The sequence below is a fragment of the Arvicanthis niloticus genome, unplaced genomic scaffold (assembly GCF_011762505.2).
Source record: "Arvicanthis niloticus isolate mArvNil1 unplaced genomic scaffold, mArvNil1.pat.X pat_scaffold_261_arrow_ctg1, whole genome shotgun sequence".
Lineage (NCBI taxonomy): Eukaryota > Metazoa > Chordata > Mammalia > Rodentia > Muridae > Arvicanthis > Arvicanthis niloticus.
This window is the reverse complement of record NW_023045926.1, coordinates 47,497-73,357: the sequence shown is the minus strand read 5'-3', so window position 1 is coordinate 73,357 and position 25,861 is coordinate 47,497. Positions and strand designations below refer to the sequence as shown.

General features: G+C 41.7%; 1 protein-coding gene across 1 annotated transcript; it reads left to right on the top strand.

Moving 5' to 3' along the window:
- The first annotated feature begins 6,565 nt into the window (after positions 1-6,565).
- On the top strand, positions 6,566-24,926 carry LOC117701831 (sulfotransferase 6B1-like). The gene is made up of 7 exons (XM_034493252.2): positions 6,566-6,812; positions 8,052-8,164; positions 13,124-13,213; positions 16,114-16,240; positions 19,797-19,891; positions 21,601-21,757; positions 24,599-24,926. The coding sequence occupies exons 1-7, from the start codon at positions 6,614-6,616 to the stop codon at positions 24,727-24,729; spliced, it is 912 nt and encodes a 303-aa protein (XP_034349143.1). The 5' UTR covers positions 6,566-6,613; the 3' UTR covers positions 24,730-24,926.
- Positions 24,927-25,861: the final 935 nt, after the last annotated feature.

The following is a 25,861-nucleotide window of genomic DNA, read 5'->3' as shown; positions in this document are numbered from 1 at the left end:
GAGGCTAGAAGCTTCCATAACTAGGCCTAGGTTAGCAGACAGAGGCAGTAAGCCTCAGACAAAAATCACGCAGGCAAATAAAAGTTACATTTGCAGTCAGCCATCTAACTGGAGGGAAAAACATGATCGTATTTCTTTCCTAGACTTTGACAGGTCTGGTCTTCCCAGAAACACATCTCTCACTTCATCGTCACAACATTCATCATCACTTCTTATCATACCTACTGTTTTGAGCAACTCTTCTCAAGCCTGAAGCAACTAAGAGTGAAATTGTGGAACATTGGCTGAGCACTTTGAGAACTCACTGAGAACTGTAACCACTTTCACCCAACCACATGTTGCTGCAGTGGGTAGAGTGATACACACCACATATCAACACGGTGCTAAATCATCCACTGTCTGTCCATTCTGAATTGCCATTTTATTATAATAATAATAATATATTATTATTATTATATTATAAAATAATTATAAGTATAATAAAGCCAGTAACATTTTATTACTTAGATATGTTCGTTTTCTTTGTTGGTGACCACAGATGGGACCTACTGAACAATTCTGAGACACTAGAACAGGATGGCACACAATTAGGATCATCATATGAGGATTGTGAGGCAGGGGGCTTACCTGTGGCAACAAATATCATGAAAATTATACTCAGAATTTTTTTAAAGCTTACTAGATTTCATTAGTGTTTGTCTATTTGTGTGGCCCATAGCAATTCTTTGTCCAATGTGACCCAGAGAAGCCATAATTTTGGACACCCTTGCTCTAAAGAATGGGCCAGCTTTTAGTAAACTCTCTAAATGGAAAAGATGAGACACAAGAATCCCAAGTTAACGTGCAATCCTAGTCTACTGCAAAAAACTAGTTCATCCCTTATAAAAGATAGAGAAAAAAGAAAAAGAAACAACAACAACAAGGTCTTAGGTCTTTTATTCTAAAGAACCCAAGACCTAGAGAAGACAAGAGAAAGGGGGGGGGGTCCTATATACCTGCCTTGAAAGACAGCCCTGAGGCCAGCCTGCGCACAGGAGCCCCTTGCTACTCAATCTCAGCTTTACTTATATACTCTGATTTACTCACCCCAGTCTTTTATCATTTTTCTCTTTTTGAAATATAAGTCTACATAGTATAGATGAAGACAAAAAAAAAAAGAAAGAAAGAGTGGATGATTTTGGAAATTAAGAGGAAACATTAAATTTGTATCAATGTATCTATGTCCCAGAATCTGAGTCCTGGTACAGGAGACAGTCTGTGGCCACCTACCTCTGGCACTGATAAGATGCAAGAAGCTAACTTAGAAGGTGGTATTTCATATAGCATGAAATAAACACAGATACACACATACCTGTCTCTTGACAAAGTGTCATACGAAATAGGTTAGTCTACAATTGCATATACCACATAGCTGGAAATCAAAGTTGAGCATGTAGGATTTTCAGATTAACCTGACCCTGGAGAAAGTAAGAATTAATTGCTTTACACATCATCTGTCTGTGCCCCACCCCCTCTTCTACACACTCAAATCCTCCTATAACTACATGTATTAGTGTCAGTAGGATCTGGACCATTGTCTTCTTAAATGTTTTATTCATCAAGAAACAAGCAAACAAGACTGTGTTTAAATCAGTCTTAAGTTCTAGCCTAGGAGAAACAAAGACTGTTTGTAATGTGAGGGCTAATCCCATTGAACAGATGGGCAGGGCATCTAGCTAGTTCTTCTTTTCTTTCTTGAGAGACAGATTCTTAATTACACCTTCTTAACCACAGTGAAAAATGATTCCACTATTATGTAACATAATGACTTCAAGTGGGAACCATGTCTGAAGACGGTGAGAGTCTCCCATTTAAATCAGAGCAAGAGCAAAGAATATTCACAATTAAGCTTCTTTAGTCAAAGATACCAGTTGATAACAAAGATAGAAAGATGACAAATCTGGCTCTGAGAAGTCCCGCTGTTTTTAGGAAAGTCCTTGTGGCTTCAAGCAACAGTTGAGTTCCCATCATGAGCTGATTGTCCTTGCTTGGTACAGGGGTGCAGCAAAAGTCCCTGTGACCTTGATTCTCTCCCATGAGGCAGAGAAGCACCAAAACACATGCTAACACAACTAAACGTGAGACGAGTAAGTCTTCCTGTGGCCATCTGCCTGGTCAGCAACTTTGATTAGACTCTGCCCCCATCAGCCTCAATTCAACCCACTGTAACATGATAATAAAATAACGCCAATCTCACAGGTCTGCCATGTACTGACACCAAATGAGTTACTCCTGTAGTTTAGTCGTGTGGCAGGGGGTGTGGTGTTTAATGGCATTAGCAGTTATGTTAACTGTTAGATGAACAACTATATAGAATAGCTATGGTTGGTGTTTTGACCAGTTAGCATTGGTTGAAAGAAAAGTTAAATAGAATGAAAGAAAAAGCTATACTCAGTATAAGGGTCAGGAAGAAAAATGAAAGACAAGGAGAATGGTGTAGAGAAGAAAATGAGAGGGGAAAAAGTGTAGCTTGTGTGTGTGGTTTGGATAGGTTTGTCCCCCAAGACTCGTGTGCTAGAATGCTTGGCCCATGGGGAGTACTAGGATGCTGGTCACGGGAAAGACATTTGGATCCTGAAGTTTGCCCAGGTAACTAATTTCTCTTTCTTTCGTTGCTCTGCCATCCTGAAATTTTGTTTTCCTTCAATTCTGGCTCCCCCACTCTCATGCCTGACACACGAATGTGGAAAAGGAAACTTGCCGGGGAACTTGGGAGATGAGAAGCTGCCTTTATGTGCTGATGGGTAAATTAGGAAAGGAAATGAGAAAGAGCAGACTGTTCCAAGTAGACAAAGGAAGAGCTTCCGTGGCGTGGGCACAGAGGACCCTGTGCTAACAGAGAAACTCTGTGGGATGCTAACCCAGGGTTGTTCCTTCAAGGCTGGGAGCAGGCATGCACTGGAGCCCAGTGAACTCTGTGTTATCCTTGTGGCCACTGGTCACACCAGACACTGCCCAGACCATTATCTTAAGCTTGTTTTTCTCAAGCTACTGAATCTATCTTTATGGAAGGTGTCATATGTACTTCCCAAAGAGTCTAATGTAGTCTCATCCAATTTCCCCTATTCAGTCTCCTCCCGGCACTGTATAAGAAGGGGCTTTTCTATGTCCTCCCTTGCTCTAATAATGGCACAGAGACCTTTATATTTATTAAGAGATTCAAACACTGTAGCTGGGCAGATACTCAGCTACGCTAATACTGACCTTAGGCTTCTTCCCAGCCATGTGGCTTATTACCTGTCATCTCAGTCTCTCCCTGGCACCTCCTCCTTCTTCATCCATATCCCAATGGTGACTCTGGTCCTCTGGTCTCTTCTCTCTTTCTCTCTCTCTCTCTCTCTCTCTCTCTCTCTCTCTCTCTCTCTCTCACACACACACACACACACTAGGCCCAGAAGTCCTGCCTTTTCCTCTCTTGCTCACCTATTGGCTGTTCAGGAGTCATGGATGAAAATGCAGGTATTCTTCTCAGTAAGCCCAGGTCAAGCACTTTATGCAATTACTAAGAGGTCTGTTAAGATCCAGGGGACCACAATATTCAAAGCAACGGCTCTGTGACTTTGTAAAAGGGGCTGTAGAATTTAATCCTTGATTTCCTGAGCAAAGAATAGATGTTAACAATTAGAAACATGATGTGAAAAGAGCCTGTAAGGTGGGAGAAAGATTGAGAAAAATAAATTACGATAAGGGTCTGGAGGGCAATCGTGATGTAAAGTCACTGGCCACACAGACATCACCAAGGTCACCAGGTTAATGAGCGTATCTGCCCCCAGCCTGCTGGGCAGAGAATGGTTCTGCATTCATTCCTTGACGGAGCGACCCTGTGTGTTTAACATTCTAGGTGCTCCTAGAGCTTGTCTGTGAGCACAAAGCCCTTTGTGTCTCCTGCAGAAAGGTGTTACCTCAGGGACCCAAGGGCAGATGATAGCCACAAGTCAGAAACTAGCAACTTGATCCACCAGTCCACCAGAGTGAGCCTTGGAAAGAAGCAACCTCGGCACTGAAACCCATTAATGAGAAAGACCTGTTTTCAATATCTCCTTGATGTAGTCAATCTGCTGGAGGGACTGGACTCTGCAGCAGTGGATGGCAGGTCGGTGGCCCTAGAAGTTGACCTACTTGCTCACCTTAAGCTCAGGGTTAGCAAACTCCAATGTTCCTTTCAGTGTTAAGATCCACTGGGAGCAGGATTAGACACACCACAGCCTGGTCCAGGCCTTCTGTAGCCTCATGGACTGCAAAACTACACGTGGCCAGACAAGGCCCCTGGTATACAAAGAAGGGAGCTACTGAAATAAAGGCAGCTCTGGGAAACACTGGACACTCATCCAGCATAAACGCAACGCTCACCATCAGCACAAAACAAGAAAGACAGGAGCCCGCGTGGTTTCAGCCAACATCCCGCTCCATGCATGTAACTGGTGGGATCCACATTTTGAAGACTCCGAAAGAAGTTAAGTTACCCCAACTTTTTCTCTGCACTCCCTACCCGACCCCATGCTTCTGCTTTTTTTTTTTACTACAATGTTCAGAGTCTTTTTACTTTGTATTTTAGTTTTTATTCCCACTTACTCACTGTTGAATGTTGGACACTTTTCGTCCTTTTACTCCCTCTTGTTTGTATTTTTAAACTACTATGCTATTGTTTTTGTTGTTGCTGTTATTTGGGTTTTTTGTTTAGGTTTTTTTCGTTTGTTTGCATGTGTGTGTGCATGGATGTGTGTGTGTGTGTGTGTGTGTGTGTGTGTGTGTGTGTGTGTGCATCTGTCTGTCTGTCTATCTCTGTGTCTGCGTTTGTTCTTGAGACAAAGTCTCATTTTGTGGTCCTGGCTGGCCTGAAATCATAGAACTCCACCTTCCTCTGCCTCTTAAGTGCTGGGAACAAAAATGTATGGCACCACACTCAGCCTAGTTGTGTGTGTGTGTATGGGTGCCTGAGTGTGTGTGTGTGTGCATATGTGTGTGTATATGTTTATATCTGAGTGTGTCAGAAGTCAGGGGCATCAGAAGCCTGTGAGCTTTCCAATAACTTTTTAAAGTCAACCTCAGGCATATCTTGACAAGGAATGGGCACTCACTTAGAAAGGCACATGTGAACAGAGCCAACACTTTTTGCAGTGATCTTCTTGCCAGTTGGGCGCCTCAGATGAGAGCTGCTCACAAGCCAGCACTTGCGGCTCCGTCACCAGCAGCAGCTGCACTGTCTGCAACAGGCTCACCTGCTGCTGCATGCAGGCAGTCAGGCCTGAAGGCCCAGATGCCAATCACTGCAGCTAGTGTGCTGTAGGCTCTGTGTCTGTTGGATACACATGGAGCCACTCCATCACTGGCGGCTTCAGTTTGGCTAGTGATGATGAGCCTGTGAGATCTGACTCAGGGAGCCCAGCCATCAGTTTGGCTCTCCTTGCTTTTCTGAGATGAGTTTCTGTATTATGCCCAGAATCAGGGTGACATTAAGCCCTGGCAGGGTTTCAGTGAGGTGCTGAAGTGATGCCAAGCTTGCAAATGGATTCATCCAAGCTAGAAGTTCAAACAAAAGAAATTTTTAAAAAATCCTCTCTAATGACCCCTTAGGCATAAAGGTGTAATCACTCGTGAAGATTTGAAGTCTAGGTAGGAGCGGCTGTCTGCTCCAGGCTGAAGGAGTGTATCCTGACTGTACAGAAGATACTGAGATGGACAGGGTCGGGGACTGAGCGAGTGTTTGAGTGGACTCTTAAAAACACCTGTATGACATTTTCCACTATAAATTAATCCGAATAAAGTGATTTCATGGTGTAAAAAGGCCATAAAAGCCATGAGAAAGGGGCTATAAAAGAATTGGCAACGCCTTGTCTTAAGGACATGATCCAGAGGGTGGACACATATCTTTGTGGGCCCCAGGGCCACACCATGCTGTGAGAGAGACAATGGTTGTAGGCCCGGTGATCCAAGAGAAAGAGTGGTGCTTGGGAGTCCTCTGAGGAGAGTGATCATCTCATCCCAGAGTCCTGGACCTACAGGGGGCGGAGCTCAGAGGATGGCAGATGGCCCTGCACTGATCTCTCCTCCTCACAAAGTAGCTCCGTTCTGTGAGCCAGAGATGGACTGCTGAATGGGTAAAGACACGACTTACAAATCTTTTAAGTTAATAAATAACAGAACAGAGCCCGATGTCCAGGAATAGCCCTAAGTTGGGGCTTTAATCACTTAACTAAATTACCTGTGATTTTAATTGTCACACTAAGTGAGATGTGTTTAGAAAACTGCCAATCCAAAGGAAACCAGAAGTCTCACTCTGAGAATTTCTCAAAGGAAGATTGAATGTCTGTTTTTATTAAGCATCTATTTGTTAAATATTTAGTGTCTATTAATCTTCTGTCAAGAGATTTTGTTCTTCTTTTCCTGGGGTGGGTAAGCCTCTTAGGATAACAGTCCCTGAGCCCGGGCCTGCACCTGTGGCTCACCTTTTGTCAGGAGGATATTCAAACAGGATGAGAATTGGGTGATTGTTTTCCATGTGACTGGGAAAGACTATTACAAATAGTCACTGCGCCTGGGTGACACAGAGTGGACTCATTAGCAGGGAGCCAGCATGGCTGATAGGTCCAAGTTAATTGAGTACATTGATGACGCTTTAGAAAAATCGAAAGAGACTACGCTTTCCCAGTTATTTCTCACCTACCAGGGGATCCCCTATCCAGTTACCATGTGCACTCAGGAAACCTTTCGAGCTTTGGATGCCTTTGAAGCCAGAAGTGATGACATCCTGCTAGCGTCCTACCGGAAATGTGGTAAAGAGCGCCTTTTCCTAAGAGTGCATTTGTAAGGAGGTGGGAGAGGGTGAAGGCAGGAAGGAGGAGGCTCATCTCCACTAGGAACTCACCGGAAATCAGGATGGAGGGGACCAGGATGACAGGAGAGCACATGCGTTATAAAGTCAACAACTGAGACAGCTCGATATATATCATCCTGGAGGAAGAGGCCAGGGTACAGAGGTCATGGTGGATGATGGAATGGGTGGTGGGAGGCTTGGCCGGGTCAGAATAACAAAATGTGATATTTTTGACAGACAATGGAAGGAGGCCATTTCTGTCATTTATATAACGGTTTCCATGTGGTAGTTTTTTTTTTTTTTTTTTTTTTTTTTTTTTTTTTTTCAGGATCTAACACTAATTCTCCGGTTTCTCAAATCTGTTTTAGAAGGTCCATTATCAGTGGAGGATAAAGATTAAGAATCTAACTGACTCTACTGTACATATCTTCTTTTTCTGCTTGAGTCTTTGTTTGAATTGAGGTTCAGGCTGGCCTAGAACGTACAGTCTTCTGCTTCGGCCTCTAATGCGCTTGGGTTTTAGGTGTGGGCTATTCCACCCTCTGGCAGCATCTATTACTGATTCTTTCAACTGTCACTTATGAAAGCCCATCTCTTTGGACAACTTTCTGTTATTTAATGCTGGACTTTTATAAAATCAAGATCATACACTCCTGTAGCTTAATTCAGGAGGAAATATACTATATAAACCCAACATTTCTCTAGCATAATATTCTTCTTCAAGAAACATATTCCATGTTCAAAATGAACCATGTCAAGGAGACATCTGAGGCTGATGTGTCAAACATCTGTAATCTCAATATTCTTGAGGCTAAGATGGGACTCATGAATTAGAAGCTAATGTGGGGTACACTGCAAGACCCTGCCCCCCAAAAGGAAAGATGGGAGGGAGTAGGAAGGAAAAAGGAAGATGACACAAGTAAAATTTTATAAATACATTAAATTCCATGTTAAAACACACAAATACTCTTTTCTCCAAATTATTTTTTTCAGCATATTTTTTTCAGAACCAGTGCCCAATTTCTTCCAGTCTCTAAAGAAGTGAATATAGACGTCATGGGAGAGTTGAAAATTTAAACTTTCCTGATCTATGTGCTAAGGTGAAATGTCTTTGTTAACAAGACTTCTTGATGAGTTCCTGTTTTCTGTTTGTTTGTTTGTTTGTTCGTTCGTTCGTTTGTGTGTTTTTTTCTTACAGGCTCAAACTGGATTCTCCATATTGTCAGTGAATTAATATTTGCTGTTTCTAAAAAGAAATACACATGTCCAGAATTTCCAGTTCTTGAATGTGGTGATGCAGAAAAATATCAGGTTAGTACACACATTCTTTCAACGTACAGCACATGACCCCAGGGAGGTTTATTCCATTCTGGAGTCTTCCCTTCTGAGTTTAAAAAGTGGTCACTAATCATGAGTTATTGCTTGCTTACCACATTCAGTATCATCTCATTTTATTACAAAACAACCCTTTCACCAATTGACAAAAGATGAAACTCCCAGCCTTGCCCGAGATGGAGCAGATAATAAATGGCAAGGCCAAAAATTAAATCTGAGCTTTCTGATTGGAGCTCTAAAGGAGTTTAATATACAACTATTCTTACTAGTAGTAGCAATTTTTTTTAACTTGTCGGGTAATCTGAGAACACCAGGATGTGAACTAAAGCCGAAAGTCACAGGCATGGGAAGGACACTAGGCAGAGGCATTTTCAATTCCCCTACCTTAATTATGGCTGCTGCGTATGTGACCTGAGGAATAGCGAAGCGGTAGTTAGGACAGACACGGCTCAGATGAGCATTGAAAGCGCTACAGAGCTCTCAGCCTGTCCGCATTACCCTCTTTCCAGTCAGAGCTGGCTGGGACACCAGCATTCGGGAATCTCTGCTTACTGCCCAAGAGTAAGGAATAAGAGTGAGGCTCTGCTTTGGGATATTGTGCTTGGACGCAGCGGGAAGAAGGTGAACCATCTTCTCCTGGCCTCTAGATACATCAGAATACAGAAAGGAAGGAAGGTGGGACTCAGGGGGCTGCCATTTCAGTAAAACTTCCGGAAGTATTCACCACCAAGCCTCCCCAGAGCAGACATAAGAAACCCAGAGCATGGGGACTCTCAGGAACAGCTTCTGAGAAGTGACCACACTCTACATGCTTGATAAATACAAACTTCAAGGCTCCACAGGTAGAAGGGAGCCCATGGAAACATGGATTCGGGGAAGTAGCAGCAGAAACATTTGAATGACAGCTGTTTGAGAACTTGAGACTGACTGGGAGGCAAGCACCAAAGCCTGCTGCAGGAAGCCACCCAAGGCACCTCGAGAGGCAAAAGAGAACTCATTAAGGCCCAGAGTCCCAAACCTGGGGAGGGTTGTCTATGCTCGAGGACATCCAATGGAGGCTCAGACAGAAGGGGCTCGGGCTTTAGGGCCAGAAGAATGGACCTGAGCTTTTGCTAAGTGAAGAGATGGAACACCTAGAGAAAAGCCAAACAGCTGCCGCGTGGCCTCGCTCCTAGTGAGGACATTTGGCATTGCCTTAGAAGTGATGCTAACACGCATCCAGCTTTCTAACCTTTAAACACCTATGACGTCCTGGGTCAAGATCTTTGTCACTTTATTTGCCAATGTTGTTACCTACCTTCAGTACAAACAGGCTTGTTTGATGTTTGGAATAGGGTTTAGATTGTTGGCTTGTATGTTTCACATTACACAGGAGATTGTTTCTCCAGGGAAGTATATTTTAATTTCTTTTTTTAAAGATCTATTTATTTATTTATTTATTTATTTATTTATTTATTTATTTAATGTGAGTACACTGCCACTGTCTTCAGACACACCAGAAGAGGGCATCACATCCTATTACAGATGGTTGTGAGCCACCATGTGGTTGTTGGGAATTGAACTCAGGACCTCTGGAAGAGCAGTTGGTGCTCTTAACTGCTGAGCCATCTCTCCAGTCCTGTCAAGGTTTTTTTGTTTTTTGTTTTTTGTTTTTTGTTTTTTGTTTTTTGTTTTTTTTTAAAGAGGGTCTCATGTAGCCCTGCCTTCCTGAAATTCTCATTGTAGCCAAGGATGAGCTTAAGCTACTGGCTCCCTTGCCTCTGCCTCCCAAGCGCTGGGCTTACAGGCATGTTCCACTACATCCAGTTGCCAGTCTATGGGTTGCATTTCTAATTCCTTGCACCTTTGTGGATTTTTCTCATCTGGAGCTATCTTTTCTGTTGCTGTTGCAGATCCCAGATCTTCGGATCTCTGTTCAATGGCCTGTAATCTAGCACCTAACTTTTTAGTCTCTCTCTTTTCAAAGTTTGTCTTATTTTGATCTCTTTTAAAAGGATAGATAAAATTATAATAATTATCATTATGATGGTAAGTATAGTAAGATTATACATAAACGAGATGTCCCGTGACATTGTCTCTCCTGTTTTGTTTTTAACATAGAAATTAGAATAACATATATATATATATATATATATATATATATATTCTCTTCTTTCTTTAGAAACTTTAGCCTTTTATTTTATACATACATATACATCATATACACATACATATATATACCCAGTTCAGAAGTTTGAGGCTTTTAAGTCCCACTGTAGCTTTGGAACTTGGTTCTTACATCTATAGGCTCCTCCTCAGACCAACAGTTGTCTATGGTGACTAATTCTTCCCCTTAGTTGGAACCAAGGTTTGTCTAACTTTCGTGGCTCTGGGCTTTTCTTTCATGGACCCAAATTGGGCTGAGGTTTAAGACCACCATTTGTCTGGTGCACACCTAAGCCACATCACTGGTGCCCAGGGGAAGGCTTGAAGGAAGCTGCTTGCAGCAGCTTTGGAATTAGCTGTAAGCTAAGTTGGCAGTGCCAGATGGGGCAACCAGGTCTTGGGATACATTATTTAACATCTGAATACATAGCAGCACCAGACCAACCCCAACAAGTTGGTAAACGTTAAGGATACCTAGACTTAACATTCTCCCCAGCCTCTGTTTCGATGACATCTAGGTTGAAGGTTAACTAAGAACAAACCATGGACAGTGTGTGTGTGTGTGTGTTTGTGTATGTGTGTGCGTGTGTGTGTGTGTGTGTGTTCCTTCCTTCAAAATGAAACACAATCACGTTCTTGTAATATAGACCATAAAGTGCCCGCTCACTGGCTCCAGAATTGCCAGAAAAATGTTTGAACTCTTTGTCAAACCTTTTGGGGTTTCATATCTGAAGTTTATCAGAAATGTTTTTTTTTTTATTCAGGTACTTTAGAGACAAATTTATATTTTAATTATAATTTAGTGATGTCTACTTTTAAAAATGCAGTGTGCCTTTTAGTTTTAAACAGAAATCAGTGAGAAGGTAAACTTAGTTAATAGCGATTCGATTTATAGAAAGCTTTCCTGTAAGACACAGTCTAAAGAAGCTCTGTGCACAGTCAGTCTGCCTGTCGATTACACTTGGGTTATGTTCTGCACACAGTCAGCCTGCCTGTCGATTACACTTGGGCTATGTTACTCATTTGTTTGAATGAAGTGCTATATATCTAGTTCCCGTCTGTGCCTCTAATCCTGCTTTGTCATTCTGCATGAGTCACTGGGTGACTTGGGACCACATGGTGTAAGAGAAACAGTAAACTATCACTTAATCTGAAAATGGCCACCTATCTGATGTCATACAAAGCATCTAAAACCTCAGAGCCTAACCTTAATCTCTAAAATAGAGGCTCCAGTACCAGCCTGGTGTGAACGGATGTAACTAAGTTATTTCAAACCCCAAGTTACAGTTTACAGTAAATGAGCCATTACCACTGCAAATCGCCACTTGGACTCACTGGGTTGATTAAATAATTTTTAATCTTTCAAAATCTTGATTCTTTTTCTCTTGTTTGAGTCAAAATCTTCCTAAGTTCTTACAGCATTAGCTACAAATTCCTAAATATTACTTTGTCACTAGACTTACAACATGGCTTAGGAAGCTTTGAGAGATCTCCTCAAACATGGAGCTGACCAAACAGAAGCCGCACTGTCTGAATAACACTTAGAAAGGGCTGATTTGAAGCTAAAAACCCTTCACCACTTAACGCCATTTGTGGGTTTGCTCTTCAGCCAGGGTGTCCCGTGACCTGGAATTTATTATGTGCCCAGGCTGCTTTAAATTTGTGTTCTTCCTGCCTCACTCTCCCTACTGCTGGTTATTGACATACACCCTCACACCCTCACATGGCCATAAAACTTTGTTCTCTTTAGTTCTCAGTAGAAATAGATAACAGAAAATAATTAGCTATCCTATAACCCTTAGATGAACAAAATATTTCATAAATAATCTCTCTGATAGTTAGGAAATGTGGGCCTTCGTATTCTGTTGGGATATTTGAGTATGTGGTACTCCTTTTATCCCAGCACTTGGAAGGCAGGGGCAGGCAGGTCTTTGAGTTCGAGGCCAAACCTGGTCTACAGAGCTAGTTCCAAGAAAGCCAGAGCTATACAAGGAAACTTTGTCTTGAAAAAACATAAAAGTAAAAAATATATCTAGGGGCTAAAAAGATAATGTGAGTGTTCTTGCTATGTAAGCATAAGGCCTGAGTTTAGATCTCAGTGCCCACATGAAAGGCCAAGTGTTCCTATAATTCCATTGCTGGAGGGAACGGAGACGGGAGTTACTGGGGCTTTCTGGCTGTCAACCCACCTCCATATTAGGTCAGAGACTGTCTCAAAGGAACACTGTGTGGGCAGTGACACAGCAGGTCACCCAGTGTCTTCTCTGGCCTCTGAGAGAAGTACATGCATAGAAATATATATATGTGTGTGTGTGTGTGTGTGTGTGTGTATACATATATACATACATATATATATTATATATATATATCCCACATTTACATATATACATGTGCTTGCATGGAAATGCACTCACACACTAAGAAAAGTTTTAAAAGTAGATCTATTTGTTTTAGATGGATTTTTAGGAACCATGGAAGACTTGACTATTTATGGTAAGACCTTGATACAGAAGAGATACGACTAAAGAAGACAGGTTTTGAACTCATCGATGTGATTGTTATAAAGGGTAAAGAATACGTGACCATGATTGAAGATGGATAGCAGGGTCCAATAAAATAGTTGATGAGATTAATGATTTGTTTATGATTCTCCATGAAAAATGTAGGGGGCAGAAGATACAGTAATTTTAGGGTGCTTGAAGCCACTACTTAGTACCATAATTCTAGGTACACACACATACACACACACACACACACACACACACTCATCTTATTGTGCATATTTTGTAGAGAATGAAACTGTTTCCATCACCAAGGATTTTGACAACTCACCTCCACTATGATAAGCTACCTCAGTCTATTTTCAAGAACAAAGCCAAGGTGAGTGAATTTGAGACCTATTAAAAGATTTATTTTGTTTGTGTATGAGTGCTTTGCTTGTGTGTTTGTATGTGTATCATGTGTGTACTGAATTTGAAACATATATATATTATAGGCTGCCCTTTGCTTTCTCTGGAATTCTGACCTTGCTTTTTGGCAGTGCTAGAGGACAAGCCCAGAGCGTCACGCATGCTCAGTAAGAGTGCTACCACCAAGCTACATAGTCAACCCCATTATTGGCTTTTGATGTGATTAATTTGCTAGTAATTGTGAAATTTGAATATGTGACATACAGAACGTAGTATTTCTCTTGTTTCTTTCTTCAGATGTTTTGCTATGGCTCCACTTAAAAGTCAAATGCATTTCAACCTGTATAGAAATCATACAAAAGAGGAAATGTGTAGTTTATTATCATTGGTTTTACAATTGATAGGCTTCAGAATCTCACTGCTTTAGTCCTATACAATGAACAATTTTTTCTAGTGACATCTGCAACTGTATTATTTTGGAACTTCACATAAAATTGCCACCATTACATTACATCACTAGACAGAATTCTTGTTGCCTTGACTACTCTTAACATTTGCTTAAACATCTAACACCAGGAGCGACAAGGTGTGCCTCCACTTCCCCTACTCGTCCCGTCCTCTACCCCCACTCTTATGAGTCCCTTTCTGCCTTCTTATCACATGGATTCCCTCTCCCCCTTTCTTGGGGTCTCATGTTTTTTTTCATGGTCCCTCTTCTACTTTCATGATCTACACACACACACACATACATACACACATACTCACACACACTTACACACACTCTCTCTCACACACACACACACACATACTCTCTCACATACACACACAATCTCTCACACACATTCACACACACACTCAGTTGTAGATACTGAATATGTGTGAGAAAACACTCTCTCTTTCATATGCACACACATACACACACATAAACACATACACATCTCTCTCTCACACACACACTCAGTTGTAGATTCTCAATATATGTGAGAGAGTGTGTGCTATTTATATGAATCTGGCTTATACTGCTTAACATGCTTTCCAGTTGCTCCTGCTTTCCTGCAAATGTCAATGGCTCCAGTGTCCTTTACAGTGAATGAAATGCCATTGTGACCACATTTCCTACATCCATTCGTCTGTTGATGGTCATCTAGGCTGGCTTCATTTCTTTGCTCTTGTGAACATCAGTGCTCAAGTATCTCTGTGAGACACTTGTCAGCAGTGAGGGGACAGACATGCTGCTCCATCGATCAGCAGCCTGAGGGCCGGGACTCAGACCTAACCAGGATTTGTGACTTTGATGCGGTAAAGCATTTTAGGATTAGCCAGTATGATGCAAAAATTGGAGATTTTATTAAAGATATTTTAATATGGCGGCACCTGCTTTTAATCCCAGCACACAAGAGACAGGGGCAGGTGTGGTGGACATAGTAAGTTCCAGGCCAGGCAACAGCCCTGTCTTAAACAGCAATAACAACAAAATGGAGATATGTTGGTAGAAAGAAAATCCTTAAAGAAGAGAAGAAAAATCTAAGAGTGTGAGTGTAGGATTCTCAATGAAGAGCCAGAGAAAGTAAGACGTTCCCAAGGTTGGTGCTGCTTCAAGGAGTCCTGGTGTCTTGGAATTAGCCATATTTACCACTTTAGTAGATACCGATTTATATCTTAAAGATGCTACAAACAAACAAACAAGCAAAACGTTTATTTTTCTCCCCCCTTTGATTGGAGAGATCATAGGGTAGGTCTGATGATACCTTGCATAGAACTATAATTAGATAAAATGAAAATCAGGCGCTATCTTCTCAGCCTCTCTGTTGTTAGCTACGACCCTCCTCCAACCCCAGTTTAAAAGTCTCTGGGTATGTTTCCATGAATTAGTTAGTGTCCTTTGCATTTGAGGACTCGAGCTGCTATTGCTTTGCAGCTTGTAGTCTTTCAATTTTCACAGAAAACCAAGTCTAGAAAAGCTCTGGAAAGCGGCCAAAAGAACTGGAGGAGCAGCTTCCTCTGTGACTCTGCGACTCTGCAGAGGGCTAGTGTTGCCCCCTGCTGGGTTCAACTGCTTCTTACAATGCCCTCAAATTTATTTAGTCAAAAAATTTCCCATGGAGGGGGTAAGGCGTTGGAGGGGTGGGGAGAGTCGTTTTCCCCTTTTCAGAAAGTCACCTGACATTTGTTCTGCCTTATCCCACATCTGCTGTATCTGTATCTGTATCTGTATCTGTATCTGTATCTGTATCTGTATCTGTATCTGTATCTGTATCTGTCCGTCTGTGTTCAACCCGATGCTCAGGTGTGTCTTAGGTTTGAAACAGGATGCCAGGATGCGATGTCCACCAGGCACATGAAGCAGCCATGCACTCTCCCACAATCCCTGGGTCCCTAGGCATAGAGTCTGCTCCTTACAGTGCTCCTTTCACACCTTTCCTCCAAAGGGCATCGGAGGTCATTGGAGAAGCCAAACAGGAATGAGAGTTGTGACTCCATCTGCATTCCCACAGACACACACCATCTCTGCACCTCAGTTCATGACCTTAAGGATTGATTTGTTTGCTGGGGCTTTTTTTTTGTTGTTGTTGTTTGTTTGGTTTGTTTTTTGTTTTTTTTTTAACTTTATTTGGGATTTTACCTTTCAAATCATCCTTCTTGATTCTGCTAGGGAAATTGTTCTGTTTTTGCCTTTTTATGGTGGAAACTCCTTATTAGCAAAGGTCCTCTGGGCGCCACTCTTCCATCCTTCCTCTTCCCTTTCCCCATCTGCGACTTACCATGGTCCCTCTTGTTCTCTGTACCGACACAATCATGACAGTGTTTACCCTTCTCTTTTCCACAGAGCAATACAAAGCTACAAGCATTAACTTGGTTTTTGCTCTTTAGATTTTGGTGATATTTCGAAACCCTAAGGATACAGCGGTGTCCTTTTTTCATTTCCATAACGATGTCCCCGACATCCCAAGCTATGCCTCTTGGGATGACTTCTTCAGACAATTCATAAAGGGACAAGGTATGACTGTTAATAAAAGAATTTCATCTTCAACAGGTGAACACATAAATGTGAAAATATAAAGAAGTATGATGTGTGAACACCTTGGAACCGAAAGGTTACATTTAAATGAGGGTTTTGCAGCAGCAGCAACACCAATTTCACGCACCAAGCTACTGCAATGCATCTCCGATTTCAAAGAGAACCACTCTAGAGCAGTAGTTCTCAACCTTCCTAATGCTGAGACCCTTTGGTACAGTTCCTCATGCTGTGGTGACCCCAACCATAAAATATTTTTGCTGCTACTCCACAACTGCAGTAGTCTGTTGCTAGTCCTAATGTAAATATCTGATACTTCCTAGGCTCTTATGGGACCACTGTGAAAGGATCTTTTGATCCTCCCCCCCCCCCCATGGGTCACAACCCACAGGTTGAGAACCATTACTCTGGAGAGTTCATTTATTAACCATGAATATTGAGTGGTCATAGAGTTTTTAAGAATAATGTAGAAAAAGCATTTTTAGGGTTTTTCTCCCCTCAAGTCACTGTATCACAAAGTGTCAAGAAAAACTAAGAAAGATAAAAAGAAAAATCCACAGACTTGTGTAGATACACCTAGGACATTTTTGTTAGACTATGCAAACATCTTATCTCTAATTATCGATAACTATTTTAAATTTCTGATTTATTTCTTGTTCCTTGATAATTTCACATATGCGTATAATGAGTTTTAGCCTTTTCCCTCCCCATGACCCTGTCTTGTCCCCACTCCTTTTCCCATTGAAACCTTTCTTCTCCCCAACAATTCTCCCTATTCCGTGTGTTTCTGTGCACATGTGGCTTGACTTGCTGAGTTTATATGGGGTTGCCACACTAGTCACTTTTCTGTCACTGCGATGGAACTCCATGGCCAGGACAGCTTACTGAAGAAAGAGTTTATTTGAGCTTCCAGTCCCAGAGGGATAAGAGTGCATCATGGCAAAAGGAGGCATGGTGGCTGGAGCAGGAAGCTGAGGAGTCACGACTCAAACTGCAACCACAAGAAGAGAGAGGGAGCCAGACAGTGGTGGCTCACGCCTTTAATTCCAGCACTTGGGAGGCAGAGGCAGGCAGATTTCTGAGTTTGAGGCCAGCCTGGTCTACAGAGTGAGTTCCAGGACAGCCAGGGCTACACCTCCTAAACCTACCCAAACAGCACCACTAACTTGGGACCAAGTATCCAAACATCTGAGTCTATGAGGACATTTCATTCAGACCATCACAGTAACTTGCATGAGCATGGACGGGAAGTTCTGTACTGGAGCCTGCATGGTTATACTCTAGAGGAAACTGACCATCCCCCACCCACCATTATTAACTGTCAAGTCTCTCCGGAAGTTATGGAGCTTTGTGATGAAATAATAACGATTAATTTTTAACTATTACTGCGTCTTCAGATACTAAACTAAGTATATATAGGAGTGCTTTTCCTTAAGACTCATGACCAACCAGAGTAAGGCCCTGGTGTACAGCTGAGAACACTAACAAACATGTTCTGCCAATTGCTAATCACCCCACTTAAGTGGTCCATGGGTACAGTGGATAGAGATCTATACGTATCTCCTTTTAACAGCAGCTAAATGACCATAGAGGAGACAGACGATAGTGTCTGTTCTCTTTAAGAGATGTTACATGTTGTGTGACAGTTTTCTAGGAGATTAAAATAATCTGAGAGTCCCTTTCAGAAGAAATGAAACTATGCTTTTTTTCTTTCAATTTATTTTATGTATATGAGTACACTGTAGCTGTCTTCAGACATACCAGAAAAGGGCATCAGATCCCATTACAGATGGTTGTGAGCCACCATGTGGTTGCTGGGAATTGAACCCTGGAAGAGCAGTCAGTGCTCTTAACCACTGAGCAATCTCTCCAGCTGGAAACTGAGCTTTAAAGAAGACCCTGAGACAGACGAGGGTCTGGAAGAAGCAGAAACAGCCAAGCTGCCTGGAAGAGGTTTAGACCAGAGTCAGTTCAAAGGATACTCTCCAACCTGTTGAGCTGCCTGCAGGCTGTGCAGTGTGCTCCAGGTTCCCAGCTTTTGTGAGCTGTTCCCCACAGGCCTTGTGATGCAGCTGTCCTTGAGTCATTTCTGGTCCTGTAAGTAACCCCAACCAAACGTACTGGTTCACCAAGTTGGTATCCGTACTTTGGTCTGTTGTGGGATATCTATTGGGGATGAGTAGACATGTGTGTTGCATCTCCCCAGGAAAAGTGCTTGCACACAACAGAACCGCTTCTCTAAAATGATTTTTTAAATGATGTTTAAGGTGGACATTGCATTTTGCTACACACACACACACACATGTGTGAAATGATTATTGAAGTCAAGCAATCGTGTCACACAGCTGCTTTGTTGTGTATAGAGTCATATATCTTTGCTGTTCCCTTAGCAAGCCACTATTTCAGTATACAAGACCGATTCATAACCGTAGTCCTTATGCTGTACTTTAGCTCACTAGACTTATTCACAACTCAGTACTCCAAAGTTACATCAGAGTTATAATTGCCTTCCTTCCCATCCCTGACACCATCCTGCTTTCTGTATTATTCAACCTTTAAAAAGATCCAACATGTAGATGAGACCAGTATTTTGTTTTCTGTCTTATACTAGTCTGCATCATGCCTCCAAGGTTCATTTATGTTATGGCTGTCAGCATCTCTATTTTAATATTCCATGTTGTATCTATATACCACAATTTATAAAGTCCGCTTTAAAAGGTGTTTGATATAGCAAATCCCACAGCATTCTGCATACATGAACACTACATATAGTGCCAGCTGCCTGGAAAAGATAAATATTGGATTGAATCATAGCAGCAAGGAAAACTCACTAGGAGATGCCAGTGAAGCATGCTTCTGTTGTCTAGAAACACTTCCTGGAGTCAGGTGGGGCAAATCCATGATACCACTGAATACATATATAATACCACAAGGAAACATTCAGTGATGATTTTTGTGATTTGTGAGACAGCATAAAGAATCTTCTCCACTGTCTGCGTTCATACTTTCTGCTCAGTTGATTAGCAGTAAGATGTGACAGTAATAACTTGGACAGGATTTCTTCCTTGCAAAAATCTGAACTCCAACATCTAGAGATGATGAACATGTTAGGGGCACCATGATGGGCCGACCAAACTCCTGCCATGATGACCTCTCCACAAGGATGGACGTAATCTTGAATTATAAACTGAAAGAAACTCTTTTTCTGCTTAAGTTGCTTGGGTCAGGGTATTTTTTTATCACAGCAACAGAAAGGAAACTCAGGCCCGTGCACTCTTTCTGAGTGGCCTCAGTATCTCTGAGGAATCTTACAGCTCTGATCAGATCATTCTCATAACTTACTCAGTTGTCTCATTAATGGAAAATGTTTGAGGAAGTAAGACATGGATGGAAAAGGACAGTGAGCCAGGTGTGTTCCACCTCTTGGAGACAGACTTGTAATAAGCATAATCTCTTTTAAGATTCACTCATATGTATGGTATTTGTTTTTGTCAGTTATGTACAGTGTCTTACAATTTTTTTCTCCTGTGCTTTCTAGTTTCTTGGGGAAGTTATTTTGATTTTGCAATTAATTGGAACAAACATATTGACAATGAAAATGTTAAGTTCATATTATATGAAGACCTGAAAGAGGTGAGATTATGGTCATTAATATTCAAGAGCAATATTTATTAGAGACTAAGGCACAGAACACATACTTAGAATGTCTAATTGTGTGAACTAACAGTGTGTTCATTTTTTTTAAAAAAAAAATTCTAGATACACAGTAAAAACTAGAAAAAGCTTACAATACACAAGATTTTAGTTTGTTTCCTTAGCAAATAAAACAGTGCTTGCAGCTTAATAATAACAGCTTTCTTTCCTGTTTGTGGTGAACAGTCCGTGTTAATGATGGAGGAAACAATAAATAGGTCTCAGCTAATCTAATCAAATATGCATTTGGTTGTGAATTGATTTTCCAAGTGAGTGCTTTTTCTTTAAAAAGATTGTTTATTGACTTAACAAACATAGAGTCAGAGATGGCTCAGCACAGTTTTAGGCCCAAGTTATACATCAGTGAAGAATCCAAACAAGGTTCACTGCTCTGGAGAAGCTTCTAGAATAAGGGTGGGAAGGCTGCATGGCAATGAACGTAAAGGATGTGTATGTAGAATGTGAGAAAGAACAAACAGCACAGCTGTTGAAGGAACACTGAAGAGTGGAAGGTCGGAATGCCCGATCAATTCGAGAGCATAATGGTTGAGGAGTTGCCATGAAGAAGCTATGATTGATTAAAGAACTAAATGGAATGAGGGTGTAAGCCAAGTAGCTGTGGGAGAACATTCCAAGCTGAGAAAAGCAGCTGGAGCAGAGAGAGAGAGAGAGAGAGAGAGAGAGAGAGAGAGAGAGAGAGAGAGAGACATAAATACACACACACAGACACATACACACCATACACATAGAAATACACTCATAGATACACATACCATACACAGATACACATGAATACACAAAAATACACATACACATAGATATGCATACGTACCACACACAGAGACACACACTCACAAACACACCACACACACAGACACAGAGACACAAACACACACACACAGACACATAGACATACATAGAGACATACAGAAACAGATACATACACAGACACAGACACACATAGATACGCATACCCACCACACACAGATACACATGCGCACACACACATAAACATACACATAGATACACAAACATGCACACATACACCACATGCAGACATACATGCATCACACACAGAGACACATACACAGACACATACCACACACAAAGAGAGACACAGACACACACAGACACACAGATACACATGAACACATACGTATACACATACACATAGATACACACACACATGCACCACACACACAGACACACATGCACCACACACAGAGACACACAGTCACACCAGGTAGCAGTGCAGTGGGCATGACTAGCTTGCACAGAGGAGGCAGGTGGAGTGAGTGGGGCCTAGTGTGTGTGACAGGGCTGTGTGACCAAGTGAGGCGCAGCAGAACAGCTCCTAAAGTGACAGGCTTTCATCCAGAGGGGATGGAAGGCATCTGAGCAGAGGAAAGAGGAGGATCTTTCTAGCTGCTGTGTGAGAATGGATTGGATCATGGAGAGTGCAGGAAGAGACCTACCTCTTCCATGCCTGAGATGAAGGTTGCTCAGCCCAGAAGGGGTAAGAGGAACACAGCCTGTGTTACATAACAAGCTTTCTCAAAAATTAAATAAATAAATGAACGCTGCTGATTTAAGAAAATCTTGGCCTCAGCAAATCTCACTGAAAGATGTTTATCTTTCAAATTTCCCAGAATTTGGTTGTTGGAATAAAACAGGTTTCTGAATTCCTTGGTTTCTCTTTAACGGATGAACAAATAGAAACCATCTCAGCCCAGAGCACCTTCCAGGCCATGCGAGCAAACTCTCATGAGACACATGGTGCCATTGGGCCCTTCCTCTTCCGCAAAGGTAAATCTTGCTCTCATTTGGGGGGGTGGGTGGGGGGAGTGTTGTGTCAGCTTGGGAGTGACTTTGCACTTAACAGGCAAGCCAAATCACTTTGTCTGAAGCAAAACAGGATTTTAGTTTTTCCTCCCTTAATAGGAAAGAATTCAGGACCCAGGGAACCCCGGAGCTGTGCCTGGCAGCCGTCCACTGTCCTTTACTGCCCCAAGGGCCCAGTGATGGCAAAATGGCAGCTTGAGCTCCAACATTCTGGTTCTGGTAGGAGAAAGGGAACTGCAAAGGAAGGAATCCTGTACATTAGCTGACCAGCCCCCTTCTAGAGCTTTCCACCAAGGCCTGTTCAGTGGCTGTTTGCAGTCATTCACCGTCTCTCTCCCTAAAGCAGTAGTTGAAAAATGTAGATTTCTTTTTCAAGCTAGATGCATTATAACTCACTTAAAATCAGAATTTTGTGAATAAAGAAAAATAAAATGGTCATTAGTTAGGTAATTAGTACTTGGCAGATGGTTTACTTAATTTCATTAAAGTATTCTAAGTTCTTACCCAAGTTTATAATTCTTTAAGGACTTTCCACTTTCATTTTATTGAATACTTGATGAAAATATAACAATATTTAAAAATTTTTATTGTATTTAGCATGTACACGCACACACGTGCACACATGCGCACGTGTGTATACATCTGACATGAAATGCATGAGGAGGTTAGAAGACAATTTATGGAACTCAGTTCAATCCTTCCACCATATGGGACCTGGGGCTAGAACTCAGGCTGTGAAAGCTTTGGGAAAAGCACCTGGAACAGCGAGGATGACCACAGCTAATATGGGAACTGGTTATGTTCTGTGGGAACTGGAATGCTGTGTTGGGGTTAAGTTTTATAACAAAAGGATACAAAAGACTTAATTTTGCAATGTGGGAGAAGGCTGAAGCCCCAGGGTCTTCACAGGATCACATTTTGGGATCTGAGCTGGGTCTACTTCCTTCAGTTACTTTTTCATCTGACCCATTTGAAATAACCTATATGAATTGAAAATCCAACAGGAACCTGGCTGCAGCTAGATTCCTGTGTAACCCTGATTCTTATGCCTGATTTTATTAGCTTTAAGAAGGGGAAAATAGCCGGGGCGGTGGTGGCACACGCCTTTAATCCCAGCACTTAGAAGGCAGAGGCAGGCAGATTTCTGAGTTCGAGGCCAGCCTGGTTTACCGAGTGAGTGCCAGGACAGCCAGGGCTACACAGAGAAACCCTGTCTCGAAAAACCAAAATAAAAAAAAGAAGAAGAAAATAAGTCCTTTCTACACACTGTTCATCAAGTGTTATTCAGAATAGAAAAACTCCTATAATAAATGAAGTAAATTTGATGTGCCTTGGAGAAAGTCCAGAGGGCAGGAAAATATGGAACAGCATGAAAATAAAACACAAATCATTTATAGGGGACATCAAAAAATGTAAACTTCTCCCCCCTGAGCCAAGATATACATGTTGGTGTGTTTTCTCCCAGCCTTTCGTTGTTATTGGGTATAGATGCTGACATCTGAGGACAGCTTTGTGTCCTGTTTCATTCCCTTAATGCATCACAACTATAATCTCATATCATTAAGCCCATGTCATTAGCATACACTTCAATGGCTGCGCAACACAGACTTTGCAATTTCAACTATACAATCCAAGGATTCCACAGAAAGAAATAACTTATTTTTCACATGCATTTATTTATCTTCTGTGTGTATACATGTTTGCGTGTATGTATATTTGTGTATGTATGCATGCATGTATGTATGTATGTGGGCTCACATGTGCATGCTATGATGTTCATGTGAAGGTCAGATGGCAACTTGTAGAAGTCAATCTACTTCTATTACAGAGGTCCCAGTGATCAAACTCAGATCTCCTGGCTTGATAAGGCACATTTACCTGCCTAGCCATCTCACTAGCCAAAGAAATAACTTATATGTCAGAAAAAAATGTTTTAAACTTCTGTTGAGACAGAGTTTCACCATGTAGTTCAGGCTGACCTGGAACTTGTTATGTGTCCCCTGGTGACTTGAAAGCATGATCTTCCTGCCCCGACCTCTGGACAAGTGGCCAAAGTATTAAATTTCTTTAAAAAAAAAAAAATGTTTAGTGTCTGACATGTTAACCAAACCCAAGGTAAAATGTTAACTTTAAAAATGTATTTGGGTAGTTGAGAAACTTTAGTGAGGAAGAACGACATTCTGAAATTCTAAGATTTTTAGACCCCAGACGTTGGGAAAAGGATATGAGTTGACCATTGGGGTGAAGTCCTCTTCACCCAGATTTGTAAAGTAAGCACACCATCTGCTACCTCACCAATGGAGAAACCCCCATGGGCAGTATTGATCTTACAAGAAAATTGTGGGTTGTAGATTCCATTTTTAAAGTGGCAGTCTATTTCTATCCCAACTAGTTTCCAAACAAATGAGGAGACTGACTCTAAGAGTTATTTAGTTATGCTTTATGGCACAGCAACTGGGAAGTTAATAATCTATTCTAATCCTCTGGGCTAATCTGGCTATCTCCTAGCCAAAATCCTTAAGATACTTGCATTTTAATATTGGTCTGGCTCTCTAGGCTTCAGGTGTTTTTCCAGGATGTCTCTCAGGATTCCCCCCACCCCCTCTCTGTTTCCCTCCCCTGCCTGGTGGAAGCCCAGCCCTATTCTCTCTTTCCTCAGCCATTGGCTGATCAGCTTTATTGACAAGTCAGAGAACGAATGGGGAGCAATGTTTGCACAAACTAGGTAAATTTGTTTAGAATAGAGGATAAAATTAAGAAATACCCTAACATAGATCTGAGTCTTCTGTGCTTTCTGTGTTGCAGGTGAAGTTGGTGATTGGAAAAGTTTGTTCAACCAAACACAGAACCAGGAAATGGATGAAAGATTCAAAGAGTGTTTGGCAGGCACTTCCCTCGGAGACAAGCTGAAGTATGAATCATATTGCCTGGCTTGATTCTGGCCAAGCTGGCTGGCCTACATATCTTCTTTTCCCTAATAATAACTGAATTTATATAATTAGTAATGCAGTCAAACAGTCGCATGACAATAATCATGTAACATAATTATGAATAGTGCAGATCTAGGAATGGTGGTAACAGCTGACATTTTTGAGCTGAAATTAAAGTTTGTCTTTCTTTTGAAGAATTGGAACATTGTTGTCAATGTGTTGTTCTAGGGTTGAACACAGACGAAAATGGGCTTCCAAATGCTGCATGCACATTTTCTTAAGCTTTTCTCACTAGGAAACTTCTCCCTATGGATCCAAGTATTTGTAGAAGTTATCTCAGACTTCCTGGTGGGTGAAATTCAAGCCTGACTCTACACTGATACAAGGTTAACAAACTGCAAGTTGATTCAAGATAAATTCCTCTTTGTCTATTCTGGGTATGCCATGCATGCATCCCTCTGGAGGTGCTTCCCTCAAGAGAAATTATACTTCTACTTATACAATCTTTGAGTCAAATCTAAAATGTATGTTGTTGTACTATACAGATTTTTCTGTTGCAGGGTCATAAGCAGTCATGTGAAACTAACAGGAGAATGTAGAGAATATTCTAGAAAGATTATCCTATCTAGTGCTTCTCAGTCATCCTACAACTTAGGAGGAAGAGGCAGGAGGCTCATTACAAGTGTGAAGTCAGCCTAGTTTTAAAAGTTCTAGACCAGTTAGGGCTTCAATCAGACCTTGACTCCAACCATCAAGCAAAGCAACAGGAAAACACCTGCTTGCCTGCTCTGGTGGCCCTGTGGATAGCCCTGGTCTTGTATTTTTATGCTAATTTCACTTTCCTGGGAGAGGCTGCAGATGAGGAGTGAATTGGTACACAAGTGACTTCTTGTCAACCTTCTGCCCACCCTAATTTGTAAAATAAAGGCTAGAGCAGGTGATTGGGCAGTAGAAGTGGAGGTGGAGAGGAAAGGGTTTGGGAGAGAGAGGAAGTGGTGGGAGGACAATGGAGGAGATGAAGGAGAGGTGATGGGAGTGGCCTGGAAAAACCACAAGTTATGAGGGGTCTCATAGTTGGGAAATAGAGTAGTGTAGTGGTAAGTCTGCCCAATCTAGGCGTGCAGTTTGTATTCATAAT